Raw genomic sequence first — 19,501 nt, forward strand, 5'->3', positions numbered from 1 at the left:
ATATTAATTTTACAACTGAATAGACCACAAAATCAGAGTGTTAACCAAAATCATTGTAATTCACACAGACATGCCAAAAAGACCATGCGTTCATTTGATTCAGCCGTACTTGAACATTTTGTCTACACCTGGTAGAATAATCGAAAATAAATAACTCAGATAATAAAGGTCAGAGCATGGTACCAAGACCTGTCTACTTGCCCCAAACGAAGGACAATCACTTAGGGCACTGCTTCACAGTGGGCATTGGCACAGTCATAATACTAATAAACTGTTTGCCAGGTTGAAATGTCTTTTGACATGCAGACATGGATCGGGCCTGTAATTAATACACAGAAATCACACGTGTGATGTGGAAGACCCTCACTTCAAACAGATTACTATAGTTCATAACATCTACCTTTGGGTTTATGAAATCCTCCTCCGTAACTTTTAAGTCAGGGAACATTTCCTGACATGTGTTTGTTATTTCTGCAACATTGAGGAGTGGAAATATGTGTTGCGACATTTTGGTAACGTCGCCTTCACCTGTAAATAAATATAGAACTAGTTTTGCATGCACTACAGATATAAACACACACCTTCAAATGTGATGTTATGTTTTTATATTTTACATTTTCCCATACTTGGGATACTGCGATCAACGTAGTGCGTCTGCATGTAGCTAACTAGCGCCGGTATGAAGTTAATAGTTATAACCTCATTTACTAGTTAGATCACTAGTAGATCACTTTGCAGTCACTGACTCAAATTCTGACAGGGACTAAGTCTGATGAGTAATACAGGGTGCAAAATTATCGGGAGTCCGGAGTCAAATACTCCCCCGATTTATTGTTGGACTCCCTGATTTGACATCCGCAAGAGTCCGTGTGACTCCCTGAAAATTCTGCCATACTAACTAGTTCGTTCCAGAGCACGGTCTCACAGAATTACCGTATTTTTTCAGCTAATTAATGTCCAAAGAAAATTTGCCAGACGTGCAACTGCATGAATCTTAAAAATAAGCACATGGCACATGCGTTATTGTTAATATCTTTAATTTTGTCAACCTCAGACTGCGGACTCCCTCTTTTTGAGGGTAGGGAGTCCGTTGGACTCCCATGTTCAAAGGTTAATTTCTACCCCTGGTAATGTGATGTTGCCAGCATTGATTGTTGGCCGTGGCTATGCGACCGGTTCCGGACGAGGAGCCGCTAGGCCGGACATCCATCTCACAGAGTGATCTTGCGACACGTACACGCATGATTGCGAAACGGGACGCTCTGCTGATTGCCGAGTGTATGTGTGCGTGACAGAGAGAGAGAAAGAGAGGGAATGTGTATGCGTGAGGAGCAGAGACGAGAGGAGAGAGAAGACAAGAGAGAGAGAGAGATGAGAGCGAGAGCAGAGAGAGAGAGAGAGAGAGAGAGAGGAGAGAGAGAGAGAGAGAGACAGAGAGAGAGAGAGAGAGAGAGAGACGAGAGAGAGAGAGGAGAGAGAAGAGAGAGAGAGGCATGAGCAGAGACGAGAGAGAGAGAAAGAGAGACGAGAGAGAGAGAGAGAGAGGGGGGGGGGGGGGGGGGGGGCGGGGGGGGGGGGGGGGGGGCGGGGGGGGGGGGGGGGGGGGGGGGGGGGGGGGGGGGGGGCGGGGCGGCCGGATGAGGAGGACGACGAGCAGCAGAGAGAGAGAGAGAGACGAAAGAGGAGAGCAGAGAGAGAAAGAGGAGAGAGCGAATGAGCGGATGAAGGATAGACGCGCAGCAGTGCATATATTTGTTATAAATTTTATTCGGCAATTAGCCAGAGCGTTCACGTTGCGCTAATCAATGCGTGACGCAAGTCGCGCGGCATCACTGAGATGGAGTGGATTCCGATAGTAGCCTGGACGGCTAGAGCGACCGGTTCCGGACGCGTAGCCACTGCGTTGATTGTTTGTGGGTTACAAGACAATTAAATCACAACGTGTAATATCATGATTTGTTTTATTGGGTTGGTTGGTGTTGGTTTGTTTGAATTTGATTAGGTGGAACATGGATTGTTGGTTTGTATGTGGGTCGTAATAGTTAATTATTGGGTTCAGATACACAGTGTCAAATGTGACACTGATCGTCCTAGTAATGCCTGGTACTACTAGTACTACTACTACTGCTATAGCTCTAGTAACTATACTACCTATAGCCCGCGTACGGTTGCCGCTGGTTGCAACCGGCTGGTGCCAGCGGCAACCGTACGCGGGCTATAGTTACTAGAGCTACTACTGGTACTACTAGTACTCCTGCTAGTACTAGTACTAGTACTACTGCTACTACTAGTACTACTAACTAGTAGTGGGGCTCATAGGGTCTATGTCCCCCAGGGTACTGCCGCAACGTACCCTGGTAACTATTTGATATGGTTACTTAGGGTTAGGGTTAGGGAGTAGGCGTAGGCGCCTCCCTAGACTCGTTAGTGGAGTAGGCGAGGTACGGTCCGGCATATTAGATAGTACCAAGGTACGTTCCAGCAGTACCATAGACCCTCTCAGCAGTAGTGTGTAGGGGTTTGAACATGATCATGATGATAAATAGATACAATAATGTAACTCAACAATAGACATTAAGACAACTCTTGTTGGGGTTTAAATAATAATAACATGGTTCAACATTAACTTTTTATTTCACTAGACCATCGGGCTAGTAACTGAGGAAAACCACTAGCCCTGACCTAACTTTCACTAGCCCAGACCCAGAACATTGTTATGCAAAACTTTATTTAGATAAGAGTGTGTCATTGTATGAATTCATAGATGCTGTTAGTAACATAATTATGATAAAGTATGTATTTTTAACTGCAATACTATTACACGGTAGAAAAGTTTAGATTGAGGTTTTGATACTTTAGTTTAAAAACAAGTAACAAGTAAATATAAATGATTAACCCTTTATTCGTCCCTGTCACCTGACGTAAAGCCAAACTTAAAGAAAGACATCGTTTATGAGTACTGGTTAGCAAGCTGCGCTACACAGCATACAGATCACAGTTTGCGCGAGTGTAGTTTCCCGCGCTTTAAATCGCGCGCGTGCCGAGTTCACGTGCAGCATTCGTATCCTACCACGGGCAGTCTGTGGGCATACGGTGGGCATACACAGGTGCACAGTTTATCGATCGTCTACTGCGGCTGGCAGCAAGCCACCATATAGTTTTTGCCGAAGGGTAGACTGGTACCCGGCCTCACGCTCTGCTAGACAATGTACACGCTCTGCGACAAACAGTGCAGCCGCGAACCAGTCTAGCCAGAGGTGACCTTTCAGTGCACCCTGGGTTGCACGCTGGGTTAAAGGGCTAGCTGCTAGAGGCAGCTAGACACTGACAGATATTGTTTTAAGCACGAACACCGTAATAAAGATTCGATGTTTTGCCTTGCACTGACATTGTGAAAATTGTGCATTTTGTAATTACAAATGTGAATTATAAAGCAGAAAGGTGTGAAATGATGTCATGTAACTATGTGCGAGTACTATATTATATATGACCAATTCTAACACGACCAGTCGGCCCGGCTGGATGTATGCGACCGTACCAAGCATTTACCCGACTAGGTCGGTCGGACGTGGGTTAGTGTCGAACCCTGGGTTACATTATAGATGTGCCATAAAGAAACGCTGAAACCACTGGCAGCAAGAACAACTCCGCACCTGCAGCTACAGCACACACGCATCTATTGACTATATATATAACAACCATGTTATATATAGTCAATAGATGCGTGTGTGCTGTACAGGGGCGGCAGTTAATGTAGCTGTAGACCGAATAATTCTGTCCCATATAACCTTTTTTTTATTAATTTTGATGATGGTTATTGCCATATTGGGACAGAACTGGGGTTCATTGAAATTTCGTGAGATCGCATGCAAAAAGCATGCTCTGTGAATGCGGCCCGTACACCGCTATTGGCGTGAAAAAACCCCTACCGTTCCCTTCAGACCAATCAGAGCGAGTCTTACAATAGCCTGGTTCTCGCTTGTATCTGTGGCGCTGCAGGAGGGCTGATAGACTCGCTCTGATTGGTCTGATTGTTTGTAAATGGTGAATGATTTAGGAAAGTGGAACAAAGCGGTCTTTCTGAAAAACAATCTTTTAAGAAGTGAATAACGATTGAAGTGAATGTATACACATATCAGTAGCAAGGTAAAGCCATGTAGAAGGGAACGGTAGGGTTTTTTCACGCCAATAGCGGCGTACGGGCCGCATTCGCAGCGCATGCATTTTGCATGCGATCTCACGAAATTTCAATGAACCCTGTTCTGTCCCAATATAACCCTCACCAAAATATAAAAAAGGTTATATGGGAGAGAATTATTCGGTCTACTGTAGCTGTAACTGTAGCTTGCTGTTGCAGTTGCTGTTGCTGCTGCTACTAACTGTAGCTGCAGCGTCAGTTAATATAAGCGGGCTATAGTATTAGAGCTACGCCAGTGGTAGCTCTAGTACTAAAGCCCGCGTTCATTAACTGCCGCTGGCCTATTACTAGAGCTACGCCAGTGGTAGCTCTAGTACTATAGCCTGCGGCAGCTATCCGCAGCACAGGCAGCTTGAACGTCTCAATAAAAAAAAATTATGGTAAATAAAACATGAAATGTAACCCAAAGAAGTCCTTAATGTTTCTCTAGGCCTACTCTATTTCACCTGTGAATGCCGGTCAAATGCTCATCTGCAAACACACAAATACACCGTATGCCCGCCGCGCTGTGCAGCCGTGCACAAACAACATGAATAAGAGAGTTCATTCATTCTCATTCATGTTGTTTGTGCACGCTGCACAGCGCGCGGCTAGCTCTAGTACTATAGCCGCTTAGCATGAACTGCCGCTGGGCTATAGACCGACCCATGGGGCATGCAATGGACCAACTTATCCCCAATGTATCCGGCTAAAAACGTCTGTGGTAGGCAATTAATGCCTCTTATCCGAAGTGAATATGTCTTAAGTTATAGCCGCTACTAAATTGAACCTCTATTAGCTCTAACTATGTTGCAATGGTATACTTGCGTATTTCTTGTGAACAAACATTCGATTTGCCGAACTTCAAAACGGCCATTTCTGGCGGCGCTGCAGCAGCGCCAGTCAGCGGGAACTATGTATTTCCACATGTGGAGGGGTGGGCGGGTCGGGGAGGTTGTGGACAAAAATCATTGTTTGTTGTCACGTAACAAATTAAGCGATCAAACGAGATTGTAATATTAGTTTGTCATGAACGATGAACAAATTAACTAATTGTTAATTTGTTGTACTTGACAACAACAATGTTTTTGTCCACAACCAACACAACCCGCCCACCCCTCTACATGCGGAAATACATAGCTCCCGCTGACTGGCTGGAGTACGTTGGTCCATTGCATGCCCCATGGGTCGGTCTATAGCCCAGCGGCAGTTCATGTAAGCGGCTATAGTACTAGAGCTAAGCGCGGGCGGGCATACGGTGTATTTGTGTGTTGCAGATGAGCATTTGACCGGCATTCACAGGTGAAATAGAGTAGGCCTAGAGAAACATTAAGACTTCTTTGGTACATTTCATGTTTATTTACCATTAATTTTTTTTATTGAGACGTTCCAAGTGCCTGTGATCCGCAGGCTATATATATATACGCCAGTGGCTGAAAGTGAAAGTGAAACAGCCTTCGTTGCGAGCACATTAAGTTAACCGCTGGATCTATAGGCCTATCGCTGGACCACCAAGCTCGCCGATAATATGGTACTACGTACTGGTATATGCGACTAATTATACATACTTATTAATACCCAGACCCTAAAACTTATCAATAGTATTTATGAATATGAACCTGTTTGAAGATGGGCGCTAAAGTTTCAAAATGTGAAATCCGATAAATTATGCGATTGTGCTGCCATCTAGCAAACACCTGGCAGGCTTTGGTTAGGTGGGAAACACGAAATCAGAGGGAATGAATCGTGAATGATCAAATCACCTACAGGCTACAGCAGGTAACAATAACCAACCCTAGCTCCAGAAACTCTGCAGTGCGGTCATAAATAACACTATATTTAGTTATTTCAATCGTTAATGTCATGTACAAGACGTTTACCGTGTCATTTGGTTCGTAGATGTACCACGAATCACGATGCACATGGAGAATACTGTCACTGTGATGTGGAGGTTTATTTCGATCTCGCGTTTAGCCCTCAATTTAAAGGAATAAGGTAATACTAATAGGTCCATTGATTATGTAATGTTGACGAATTCTAGAGTAACTGGCACTTTGTGTAGTTAATAAGTACGTAGCCTTATAGCCTAACGCGTATTAGTTTGGCCAATATCACTGCTGGTTACATTACAAGCAAGACTTGAAATCGCTTGTTGATATTACGTGCCGTAAATGACATCCAGGAGTCAAGCGATAAGTGGCCGATGACGTAAACATTTTTGCGGCCCGTATGTTTTGGACGCCAGATGAAATGGAGGTGTCAGCGGGTGTAACCACGGCCACGGACTAAACACGGAAATGGAGTAAAACACGTACAAATCACGGACAGCCCTGACAAAAAGTTCCTTATCACGAGCGTCCGTGTTTACGAAATCAATGACGATAGCATTGCGTACGGCCGGGCATGCGTGCGAAAATGTCCGGTGCACTATAAATCTGTATCACACCCGCTTCGCCGGCAGCGGTTTGAAACTGTAAACAACTCCGTCAACTGATTTCTTGGACTACGGATTTCAATTAGACATTTCTTAGTAACCAGCAGTGATATTGGACAAACTAATACGCGTTTGCATGGCTATAAGGTAATGCACTTATTAACTACACAAGGTGCCAGTTACTCTAGCATTCGTCAACATTGCATAATCAATGGACCTATTATTCCTTTAAAGCATGACGCTGTGTTTGCACATTTCCGGCACATAAGTCATTGAGAATGAGTGATACGAATACGGACTGATCCAATATCTAGCAGCCTCGCTTGTAAAACCTACAACTGAAAGGATGGATGCAGGTGCATGGGGTGATGACGACGACTTGCCTGAAGATGTTTTGGAAGAGTGCGAAATTATGGCTTCTCAAGCACTCATGGGAGTTGCACAGCAGCAGCAACAGCACCCACCACACCCGTTTCAAGCAAGATGGCGCAGAACACCGGAGGTCTCCCTACACCAAACGATTCCTGCATCTAGTTCAAGCATAGCAGCAGCAAATGGGGCTGAGAGTGCTGCTATTGTCGAACAGCTGGCCAGGGTTCGTGAAGAGAGTGAAAAGCAGACAGGCGACATCAGGCAACTGAAGCAACAGCTGTCCGTGAAGGAAGGCGAAATTCGGATTCTGCGGGAAACGATGGCAAGGCTAGAGTCGGAGCTGTATGACACGAGGCAGAAACACGCACAGCTACTACACAAGCAGGCGCAGGAGTGGAACAAACGGGAGCAGTGCCTGCGACAGGAGTCCGAGAGCGTGAAGACTCAGCTGCATTTCAAGGAGCAGGAATGCACGCAACTGCAGAGCAAGGTGCACGAGGTCGAGCACAGGCTGAGAATCGCCGCTGGCTCGTCGTCGGTCGCTTCGCCACTGCGCGTCACCGCCTCCCTGAAGCGCAGGCTCCCCGGCGATGCCACGACGGCGCCACGCGACAGAGGCGACGCGCAAGCGCCTCGTCGCAACTTCCCGAGCAAGCAGTCCTTTCACGGCGCCGCCGCCGCGTTGGCCCGGACATTATCCAGCAGCGTCGGCACTCAGTCTACGTCGGCGACACGGAACGGCGTCCCGGCAGGCAACGCAGGCAGGTTGGCGTGGCGGCGGCACAGGCTGACTCTCCCTCTCGCCGGCTGTGGCCTGACTGCGCAGCTGCTGCAGCTGCACCCGGCCGTGCCGCCGGACCAGGGGCCGCTTGGAGTGCTGCTCGCGCGGAAGCCAGCGCAGGAGGCGCCCGGCGATGCAAAGGCCGGCGAGGACGCACGGGGCGTGACGGGAAGCCGGGGACTCGTTGACGAGGGCCTCACGCAGCTCGCGCGGCACCGGTGTCGGCCGGACGGTCGGTCGGACTCGGCGATCAGCGGCTCGTGGTGCGCGGACGCGTCGGCCGTGCTGCTGCTACCCTGTATCGAGGAGCAGCTAGCCGATGCGGTCGGCTGCATGCAGGCACGCGCGGAGCGCGACACGCTGCGGCGCGCAGGCTCCGAATCCGGCTCGTCTCTCGGCAACAAGTCAAGCAGCTTCGAGAGCACGCCCGAGTCGCTCAGCACGACGGCGGGGTCGCGTGAAGTAGACGACGACGCCGGCGCCGAGGCGCTCACGCTGCCTGTCCTCGCGACGCTCGACCGGCTGACGCTGGGGTCGTGCGGGGTCGTCAACGCGATCCTCAATGGCAGGGTGCGCTGCTCGAGCAGCGGCGGCGGCGACGACTCTGATGGACTCGCGTCGGGGGGGCGTGAGACTTCGAGTCTGCTGCTGCGCGACCGTGAGTGCGGCATCCTCGCGAAGCTGCTGCTGCTCGCCGAGCCGCGGTCGGTCGGCGGCACCGTGCTATGTCCGCGCGTCGTCGAGGCGGCGCTCGCGGCGCTGGAGACGCTCGCGGCGTGCGCGGGGTCGCAGCTCATCGATCGCCTGCGCGGCGCCGTATCCGGCGGCGCCCTCGCGGCGTGCCTCGCCGTCGCGGGTCACCCCGGCGTGACGCTGCGCGCGCTGCGGCTGGCGCACGCGCTCCTCGCCTCTCGCAGCGTGCTCGCGCTCGCGTGCACGCGCTCCGACGCCTGCCTGCTGCATCTCGTCTACGCACTGTGCAACGGCGATGCGCCTGCGCCGGCCATCGCTGCGGCGATCGTTGGGCTGCTCGGCAGCGTGTTTCGGCACGTCGGCGGCGCGCGTCTGCTGCTGCGTGCCGACTGCGCGTACTGCGGCGGCGAGGCGGCGCCAGCACTCTGCGCACTACTGTGCGGTGCGCTGGCGCGCGGCGATGACACTGTGTTGCGTGGCGGACTCACGCTACTGTGCGCGCTGTACGCATGCGACCCGGCCGAGCTGTGCCCGCCGCTGCAGCCCGAGCATGGCGAGTGTCGCACCCTGGTGACAGCGCTGTGCGCGCGATACGCGAGCACGCCCGAGGTGGAAATCCTCGGCAGGCTGTGCTGGGACAGCGATGACGATGACGACGACGACGAGGGAGAGACGGACGAGGCGGCGACCATGGATGCTAGCTAGGCGAATGCCGCAGGCTTGTCGCATCAGAGGAGATGCTGATTCAGTGTTGTACAGCGCGATAGTAAGATATCAGGTCTCACCGCGAACAACTTGCGAACGGTTTGTGGTCGTTGTATTCGGTTTTGTTGGAATCTCCGGAACTTCTATTGTAAATGCAAAAGTAGATTTTTTTATAGCCTTTGAAGATGTTGCGCATGGTAACGACTCACACGATCTACCCGGTGACTTCCGTACTGGTCATAAGTTGCGAAACAACGACAGTGAAGGCGGCTAGGGGGAAAATCTTTTGTGAAAACTGTGAGATAGAATTGTCACAATATTCTTTAAGGAAAGAAAGATTTACTTTGTTTTATTTGTTGTTTAGAGGCTCTAATCTGATTCAGTGCTTGGGTAACATGTATTGACAATATAGCCTCGGTACCGTAACCTTGGTAATGTTTAAATGAGATTTTATTCATGTGATGCTGTTAAGGTGAAATCTTCTTTATCTTTTGCGGGTAGCTATTGAGTGGTATACGATTGTTAGTATGCTGTGTATAACATGCACGTTCATTTTTATGAATTACATTCAGTAGTCGTTTATATGTCTAGTTGTTCTCCTTTTGAAATTCTGATTTATTAATCGTAATAAAGTGAAGTGAATTGTACAGAGGGCTAAGCCTTGTATAAACGGACCACGTGTACATGTTCACATGTATTCATGACAATAAAAACACCTGTGGACGAATATATTTATTATATATATATATTATATATTTTCTCACATTTCCATCATAATACATAAACAAGATCATTACCCACAAACCTGCCACAGATCATCTGTGATTGTTATATAAACAGCCCTCTCGCTCTATAAGAGGCATGTTGGCACAATCAATCATCTCGATCTCGTAATCCAAGAGTAATTAACAATACTATAACTAGGCACACAATGTCATTTGTGAGCAGGCACCCTGTGTCAAAATATGCACATTGTCCAAGAAATTACCAGCTGGACTAGGCTTGGTAACCTCTGTAAAAACTTTGGAGATAATCGCCACGTTCACTGCATTTATCGTCAAGGCGAATCATAACTGTCGTCATCTCCAGGTATGACAGCAAAAGTGGAGTGAGCAGTTTGTATTGCCATCAAGGGCTTCATTGCTGTTCTTATGTGGTTGTAGAGATTTGGGAACAGAACCTCCTGTGATGCAAGCAGCTGCTTCAGTCGGTGGCGCTCCTACATAACGCAATAATTAATGCAAAGTTAGATGTAAAACATATGGCTTTATGTGCCATGTATCGCGTTACGGTGTGCATATATAGCATTAATAAGACAAAATTTTATTTATTTGTAAGCAATACTAAGAATTAAATGAGTTTCAAATAATAATTCTAATTCAAATAAATTTTATTGCTCAAATATCTCACAGATACATTCAGCTGATACATTGGCAAAATAATTATAACAATAAATATACACGTACTGCGATAATGAATGAATAACTAGATGAATAGCAATAATAGAGATAACACATTGAAAGTTGATAATATATATCAATGACCTGAAGAATGAGAGTGTTGAGCAGTACTTTGAAAGATTCGAAATCTACTGTATTGCAAATGGCGTGTCAATCAGTGACGCTGATAGGGTCTATGTCCCCCAGGGTACTATTGGAGGGTACCCTGGATACGGTTCGACATATCGTATATATATATATATATATATATATACTCCTAGTGAGAGCCCGAAACGGGCATTACACAGAATAATAATGTAGTACAAATATCTATCGCTGTAAAGTTAATAGATCATCTTTTGTTCAAATTCTTTAGTCTTCGTTCACTTTTTCTTTCATACTGTTTTAAAAATAGTTTTTGTTACCCCGAGGTACTATACGATATGTCGCTGCGTACCCTGCATTGTCCCACCGTACCCTGACTTTCAGCCAACTGATCATGAAAGTCATGCAGAACTATATACATATGGTTTTGCAAAAAAATGACAATTTTTAGTGGATGACAACATTTTACGCTTCTCCCCTATTGCCTATAGGCCTACTGGTGGGTGAGGTATTACCGCCGCAAGGTATTGCCGCCGTCACGTGCATATTCATTTTTTTATATTTGATGTCAATATCAAACCATTTTTATTTATGGTAATGATAGTATTACAATGATAACATTAAACCACGAGACTACTAGCTTTTATTAATTTTTCTAAATTATTCATATTAATTGATGATTCATCAATTAATCTCAATATTTTTGCTGTTTCACAGACTATGTGTGTGAAAGTCAGGGTATGGTGGGACAATGCAGGGTACGCAGCGACATATCGTATAGTACCCCGAAGTACTTTCCGATATATCGAACCGTACCCAGGGTACCCTCCGATAGTACCCTGGGGGACATAGACCCTATCAGCGTCAGTGACCACGAGGAGCCGAGATGCTCGGACATTGTCCAGAAGAAAGCCGTGCTTCTCAGTGCTATCGGGATCAGTACATACTGATTACTGAGTTTAAAGTAATCATGCAGCTAATAAAATTATTTTTCAATTACCATTACAATTTTCTAATGTTACCGACTGTAAGATATATATGTTTTTTTGCTAAATAAGTGCCCCGCCAGTTCGTTTTCTAAATTATTCCTAGAAACATGGTTTTTAGATTATGAATTTAATCTTTCATGATTTTACCTTTGGTGCTTCGAAGCATGCTGGGCAGTTCTCGCGAATTACAGGCAACTTTTTCTGCAAAATTAAATTGTGGCCGAGTAAATTTATGAATCATGCGACCTTGTTGTCTTACTTGAAAGAAAACGAGAATAATTCCATCAAATAAAAAGAATAGATACAAGGTTTCTTACACTGGCAAAAGTTGTACAGTGTTGAAAATTCGTTAAATAATAACTTTAATCTATAAAAGGAAATCGTACCTCTTCAGCAAACCGTCTTGTGTTTTTCTCTCTTACATACACAAGTGGTCTAATAACTCGCAAGTCGCCTTTCCTGTAAACCAAGAAAATTAACACCACTTCTATTATAAAAAAAAATCATGCAGTGATATCAGAATTGATATGCTCAAGCGACTATAATTTATTCAATTTATACATAAATTTCTGTGATAGTATGAAATTAATGATAAACCACTGCCAGTTGTTTATTTAAGTGTTTAGATGTGTAACTCTTACAACGATCATGTGTATAATAATGATGCTGATCATAAACGCATAAAAGAACCTTACCTAACAGTGTAGTTTGCTTTCATTGTCCTCATAAGCCCATTGTGGAATATCGACATCACAAAACTGTAACAATATATAATGTTGTAAAAAAACAGCAAATTTAAAAGGAAAACACGTACCCGTTTAATATATTCCATTGCAATTGTCTATATCTGTATATGTCTATATCGACACACATGTCTATATAATTATAGAGATATCACAAGAGCTAATAATACCTTATATATTATTAGCTCTTGATATCACGTTGAGTGCAATATTTTACAGCAGAAACCCAAGTACTCCCAAGGGCTCAATTGATCTTTATCTCTAATCAAGACTACAATATTCAGGTACGTAGGTTATCATACTAAAATGGAAAATCATCTTTACAAAGATTTAGCAACCTAAACATCAATACAGAGAATATATGTTAACAAGTTACAGGCACGCACGTACGCAGGCACACATGCACGCACGACAGGCATTAGTGCATACAAATGGTTGGAACACTCATGTTGGTTATGCCAACTTTTGATAACAGATAGTATATTTTCTAAGCCAGGTGGGTAAAGTTACAAAGTTTATATACAAAGTTTCACATTCCACTATTGCCTGCTCTACTTATTAACCAGCTCTTACTCTGATCTATTACCTTTCTGCAAGATCATCCAAATGCTGTCCAAGGGCAAGCACATTGTAGCCATGCCTCCTTGCACACGCATAGATGCGCCCCCGTTTCATGCGGCTGCAGAAACTGCAGATGGACGCACACTCTGGCAGTGCTCTAGCGGTGTCCATAATGTCTGCATGAAGGTAAGGTGACAATGAATTAGAAGACTACATCAAAGTCAAACACACCCTTCCATATTTTATAGTACAGCATATCTATGCCACCAAGATCATTACAGCATTAGGGCACAGAGACACCTTTGTAGCCACACATGTCAACCGACTTATATAAAGAATTATACTAAAAGGATCAGAAACTGTAATTTCAATAAGTTTAGGTGAGGCAAACCTTGTTCCTCATAGAAGTAGGGCACTCCTAAACCGGCCAGGTAAGGTATAAGTGGTCTAGGGTCATAGGACGGAGTCTGTGGGTCTACTGTAACTGCTCCAAACTCAAATGATATGCCCTGAAAAAGAAATGTGGGGAATTTGCTGAATTTGTGCCTTTATGCATGGAAAAAGCAATAACCATATATAACTTATGTTGAGTAATTCCAAATGAACTGGGTAGAGCAGGAGGCCTCAATCCCCAGTCCACTGACCCTTAGTGCAAATGATTCAACACGGAAATGATTACTAACAGTAATGTTTTTTTGCTACTTTAGTAAAATGTTCTTTTAAAATTTCAGTCTCAATTGAAGTCATTTGATATTATTATCGATATTGATCCACCCTTTGAATTAAGTAGGCCTTGGTAATTTTGTATCCGCAAACACATGACCTGCTAGCTCATCAGAACAAGTACAAGGCCATGTCTCCAAACTTGCAAGCTAAAATGCACCTAGTACCTTTGTCCTGGCAAAAAATCTGTATTGCCGCAGTACATGCAGGAGACTGAGAGAGTCTTTACCGCCAGAAAGGCACACCAACACTCTATCTCCATCCTTCAGCATCCCATACTCGAATATAGCCTGGAGGCAAAAACCACTATAATACGAATCTCAAATATAAAAACAATGTAACTATAATAGCGCATGACATAACATACCACTCACTAGCAGTGTACAGTGAGAATAACATACAGGTACGTTCTGTGCACATGAGTTGAATACAACATGAATGCTATGAGGGAACCACCTTTGCTGTTGGTGTGAAAATGTACTTTGGCACTTTGCACCAGTTCGGTTGACCGACCACGCCGCCGGTCCGACTGTCAGTGGCTGCAGATTCTCGATCAGTACACTCCTGTGGAGGTCTCTTGCACGAGAGAGCGCCGACTCCATGCGGCTGTAGTTCACTACCACTCAGCTCTCCCTCGCCGTTCTCTGTCTTGGCACACGGTGCGGACCCCGCGCGTTGATCGGCCACCATCTCTGGGATGAACACGTGCGACCCTGCGCTCCAGTTCGTATGACCCCTCCCAGCGCGATCGCTAGCCGTGCCCGTGGAGCAGCAGCAGCTCACGTCCGACGCTACGTCCGCATCTTCTCCTCGAGGCTCCCTCACGTTGCTGCCGGCGTTTGCCCGGTCGGAGCCGCCCGGAACATCAGCCCTGGGAGTGATCCCGGGCAGTTGTCGCACGGGAATCTCCTTCCCATGGTCGCGCGGCGTGTATGGGAGTGGGAGAGGGTAGCCGGCGACACGCGGTGACTGAAGAAACCTCTGGGCTTCACTCGGGAGGAGGAAGCAGCGGTAAGATGCCGAGTCATCGCCGAACAGCAGAGTCTGGTCGGCTAACATCATCTTCTGCGATACCTTTGAGGCAAAAAGCGTAGTAGAAAACCAGAAAGATTTAACACAAGGAAAGTAACGACCAAGGTACAACTCCCTCTAATTTATGTGGGTGTATATGTAGCAGAGTAACAACCAATTATATCATCAAAGAATTACTCAGGCTTAGCCATTTAAACACATATGCATATGCCTTGAGTAACAAAAGGTTTCTCACTATGCTATGGCGACTATGCTATGGCATGCACTAGGCTTGTTTAATTGCGTTATAAAAATGCCACTTTCATCACTGCTCTTAGTACCCAAACCTTCATGTTTGAAGTTGCATTTCTTCACGATGAATCTAAATTCTGAATTCAGACAGCGAGAGTGAACGCTGTGACTGATCTCACCAATGCCTAACCTCTATGCTGTACTAGCCAGAGAGCATGATCGCAACACCATCTTAATCAAACATACTTTTTGTGCATCCTCAAATATGTTCCTTGCCATGTTCAAGCATTCTTGTGAGTCACTCGGAAGAGGACCCACACTCTTTACGCTGGGGCTGGGATAACTCATCCTTCCCTCACTATAAGATATTGAGCCTAACCACTTCCTTTCCTTGAAAACCTGAAACATTTACAAACTGCATGATTTCCTTGCCACATTTTTATACGTGTAGATCTTTAGGCAAAAATAATTGATAAGAATATAAATTAATGAAAGTGTCAATGACACTGTAGCTCACCTTGGGTGTGATAGAAGAGGGAGGGGGGGGATATATAAAGCCAGAGTATATATGGGAAAACTCCCATTATATAGCATATATCTCCCACATTATATACTCTTGATAATGATATATGCATAAGTTGATGCGAAAATAAATGTTTCAGATCTGAAAGTCTGAAATCTTGACGAGAGATGGTGCTACGCCTAAATGATGCTCATAGGGTCTATGTCCCCCAGGGTACTGCCGGAACGTACCCTGGTAACTATCTGATATGGTTAGGGTTAGGGTTAGGGTTAGGGTTAGATTTAGGGTTAGGAAGTAGGCGTAGGCAACTCCCGGATAGACTCGATCGTTAGTGGAGTAGGCGAGGTACGGTCCGGCATATTAGATAGTACCAGGATACGTTCCGGCAGTACCCTGGGGGACATAGACCCTCTCAGCCTAAATGATCGCCATTTTGGTTTTCGAATATCACGCAAATAGAAACAATAAAATATTCCAGTCAAATTACTGTAACGAAGAATCTAAAACACAATCTTACACGTATATAGGTATGATTGTAGAGTTGTTAACCAGTTAGACAAAATAAACGTAACAGGACATTGTCATCTCTCCCATAGGAGTAACAACTGTTTTGGGGCTAGCCTTACACATTCATATACCAAAATTTAACAAAATAGAATGAATCTAGATGGTCATTTTTATTTTTGCCAAAAAGTGGGCGTGGCTCGAAAGTAGGACGACTGGCGTGCTCCAAAATAGGACGTTCAAATCTCTCCCATAGGAGGAACAACTGTATGCAATTTGAAACATGTGGGTCAAATGGTTCTTGAGTTATCATTGACCGTAGGCAGGCACTGAAATGCATAGTGAAATTGCTAAAATCTACCTTATTTGCATAATAAAAAAAATAATAAAAACCCGTGTGATATGTTTTGGGGCCAGTCCTTATTTATTCACATACCAGAAATGAGCAAAATCCGTTGAACATGAACTGACTTATGGCAATTTCCATTTTTGCCAAAAAGTGGATGTGGCTCGAAAGTAGGTAAATTGGCGTGCTCCAAAATAGGACGTTCAATCCTCTCCCATAGGAGTAACAACTGTATGCAATTTGAAACATGTGGGTCAAACGGTTCTTGACCGTATCCAAATCCTTGAGTTATCGTTGACCGTAGCCAAATGTTGACGGACGGACGGACAGACGTACGACGGACGACACCTCATGGCAATAGCTCATCTTGACGATGTCAAGGTGAGCTAAAAACATACACAGCATGGCATTAGCAAATGCTTATACTCTCACCAGGTTTGTACTGTGTCTCCACTCTCCAGTTTCAGCATTGAATATGTACTGAGGTAGCAGTTTCCATCCGTGCTCAGCCACCAAGCACACGGCCTCTATAACGAAATCCACCGGTTCGTCATCCATGAAGTATGGAATGTTTATCCTCGCAAAGCCGGGCCTGACAACAAAAGGTAGCTTGCATATTTTTGCATGGCAGCTGTCAAAACTATCATGTCATTTAATTAGCTGTGTGTGCTCTTACAGTCCTCGAGTAGTAATGACATAGATATTTAGCTAAATGGAAGAAGAAAACAATTATTCTCTTGTACGTACTACCACCAACTCCCCGAATATATATATATACTAGCGGGATACCCGGCGTTGCCCGGGGAAATCAGTGGCGTTACTCAGCTGGTGACCGCTTGGTTGAAAGGAAAATACCGCAAAATCTATCTATCTATCTATCCATGTATTCATCCATGCATGCATCCATCCATCCCTTCTATGCCACGTGCCATCCCATCCATCGCACGCATTCTCATATCACCATCCCTCTCATTCACATTCATGCCATCACATGCCATGGCCTGCCATGCACATGCCATCCATCCCATCGCCTGCATCATCCCGAATATCCCAATCCTGCGTATGCCAATCCCCATGCCATCTCCATGCGCCATCGACATGCCATCCCACGCCATGTCATCCCATCCCTGCATCCACACAAGAGTAAAAAATATAAGAAATCAAAAGATAAAAGACATTAAATAAAATATTAATAACTAAAAAATAAAAATTTAATAAATTAATAAATTACAAATAATTTAAAATTTAAAATATACATACTGTAAGAGGTAGGTAAAGGAAAAATAGGGGAAAGGAAATCTAAATATCTATTTATCATGCATGCATCCATCATCATCCATTGCATGCCATCATCGCACCGCATTCATCATCCTATCTCATCACATGCAGTGCAACATGCCATGGCATCCATCATGCCATCTATCATCGCCGCATCCATCTCCATCCCATTAAAACAGTAAAAAAATGATAGATAAAGATAAAACATTAAAAATAAAAAATAATAAATAAACTAACAAATAATAAAATTAAATAAATTAATAAATTAATAATTAAAAATTTAAAATATACATTACGAAGAGGTAGGTAAAGGGAAAAAAGGAAAAAAGGGGAAAATAAGTTCCCCAGCTGGGACTCGAACCCGGAATCCAGGTGTAGCAGACGGATGTTGTACTGATGAGCCCACTGCGCCATTACGTTTATACACCATGGATTCAGACGTGATGTTGTGACGTGACCGCCATCTATTGATCAATAGAATTTTTTATGAATGTTTAACTTTTTAACTTTTTTAAATTTTTGTTTCAGCCAGACCACCTCCCAGACGTGCTGATTCTGAAAATATCTTTAGTTTTCCTCTAGGCTGCAGAGTTCTCTAGTTATGCGCGAACACACTAATTCGGCTGAACAACTTTATATATACTAGCAGACTAATACCCGTAGAACGACCAAATCGTGCCTTAAAATATAAACTTCATGTAAGTGACACAGTTGAAGTTAAATATTTCATGCAACTGAAAAGAAAACAGAAACAAAACATTTTGGGAAGAAACAAAGAGCGCAATTCTATAAGTGAGCCGGGGAAAAGTGCTTAGTTGGTGACCACTTGGTTGAAAGGAAAATACCGCAAAATCTATCTATCTATCTATGTATCGATCCATGCATGCATGCATGCATCCATCCATCCAGCCAGCCATCCCTCCATCCATCCATCCATCCATCCAGCCAGCCATCCCTCCATCCATCCATCCATCGCATGTCATGCCATCCCATCCCATCTCATCCCATCCCATGCCACCCATGCTTTCCCATCCCATATCCCATCGTCTTCTATCCCATCCCATCCTATGCCATCTCATGGGATCCGATCTGATCCCATCGCAGTCGACCCCAATCCCAGTCCCATCCAATCCCAAACAATAAAAAATAATATAAATAATATAAAGAACGTGAAAATAATAATAAATAATGATAGTAGTAAATAATAATAATAGTAAAAAAAATAGTAATTTTTCCCAATTTGTAACTTAAAAATTTTTTTTTAATGAATGTAGTAAAATTAGTTTTTTACATTTTGAAATTAACGCTGAAGTGGCCGAAGTAGATACTAAAGAGTAAAAAAGTAAAGGAGAAAATTTTTCCCCCCAGCTGAGATTCGAACCCGGAATCTCGGGTTATGAAACCGAACTCCTACCGACTACGCTACGGCGGCGGGCAAGACACGCGAAATAATTCCCACGTACGTGATGATTGAATTTTGACTTTTACAATTTTTTTTTACTTTTTAACTTTTTTAAATTTTTGTCTCAGCCAGAACCATCTGCAAGACGTGGTGATTCTGAATATACTTCAGTTAGCGCGATTGAGTGAAAAATTACGGAGAACATCGAGATCAAACAAACACACACACACAAGATTAGCCTCATTATAGTATACTAGCAGAAAGTATACCCGTAGAACCAGCAAATGTTGTCTTTAAATATAAACTCCATGTAAGTGACACAGATAAAGTTAAATATTTCATGTAACTGAAAAGAAAACCACTGCACTGGGTACAACAGAACACTGGCACAGCTACTGGCCACTGACTACTGTGTCAGTACGGTGTACGTCAAAGCAGAGTGAGAAGGGGGGGAATCTGCAGG

General features: G+C 44.5%; 1 protein-coding gene across 1 annotated transcript in view; it reads right to left on the bottom strand.

Annotated features, from left to right (window-relative positions):
* Positions 1-9,893: 9,893 nt before the first annotated feature.
* Positions 9,894-19,501, bottom strand: part of LOC106810681 — a 35,159-nt gene continuing 25,551 nt past the window's right edge. The window contains 10 exon segments of the mRNA XM_014814110.1: positions 9,894-10,381; positions 11,843-11,896; positions 12,082-12,154; positions 12,391-12,453; positions 13,025-13,175; positions 13,391-13,508; positions 13,890-14,012; positions 14,179-14,796; positions 15,232-15,384; positions 16,791-17,018. Coding sequence (XP_014669596.1) covers positions 10,220-10,381; positions 11,843-11,896; positions 12,082-12,154; positions 12,391-12,453; positions 13,025-13,175; positions 13,391-13,508; positions 13,890-14,012; positions 14,179-14,796; positions 15,232-15,384; positions 16,791-17,018 — 1,743 coding nt within the window. The 3' untranslated portion in view covers positions 9,894-10,219.

The sequence above is a fragment of the Priapulus caudatus genome, unplaced genomic scaffold (genome assembly GCF_000485595.1).
Source record: "Priapulus caudatus unplaced genomic scaffold, Priapulus_caudatus-5.0.1 Scaffold463, whole genome shotgun sequence".
Lineage (NCBI taxonomy): Eukaryota > Metazoa > Priapulida > Priapulimorpha > Priapulimorphida > Priapulidae > Priapulus > Priapulus caudatus.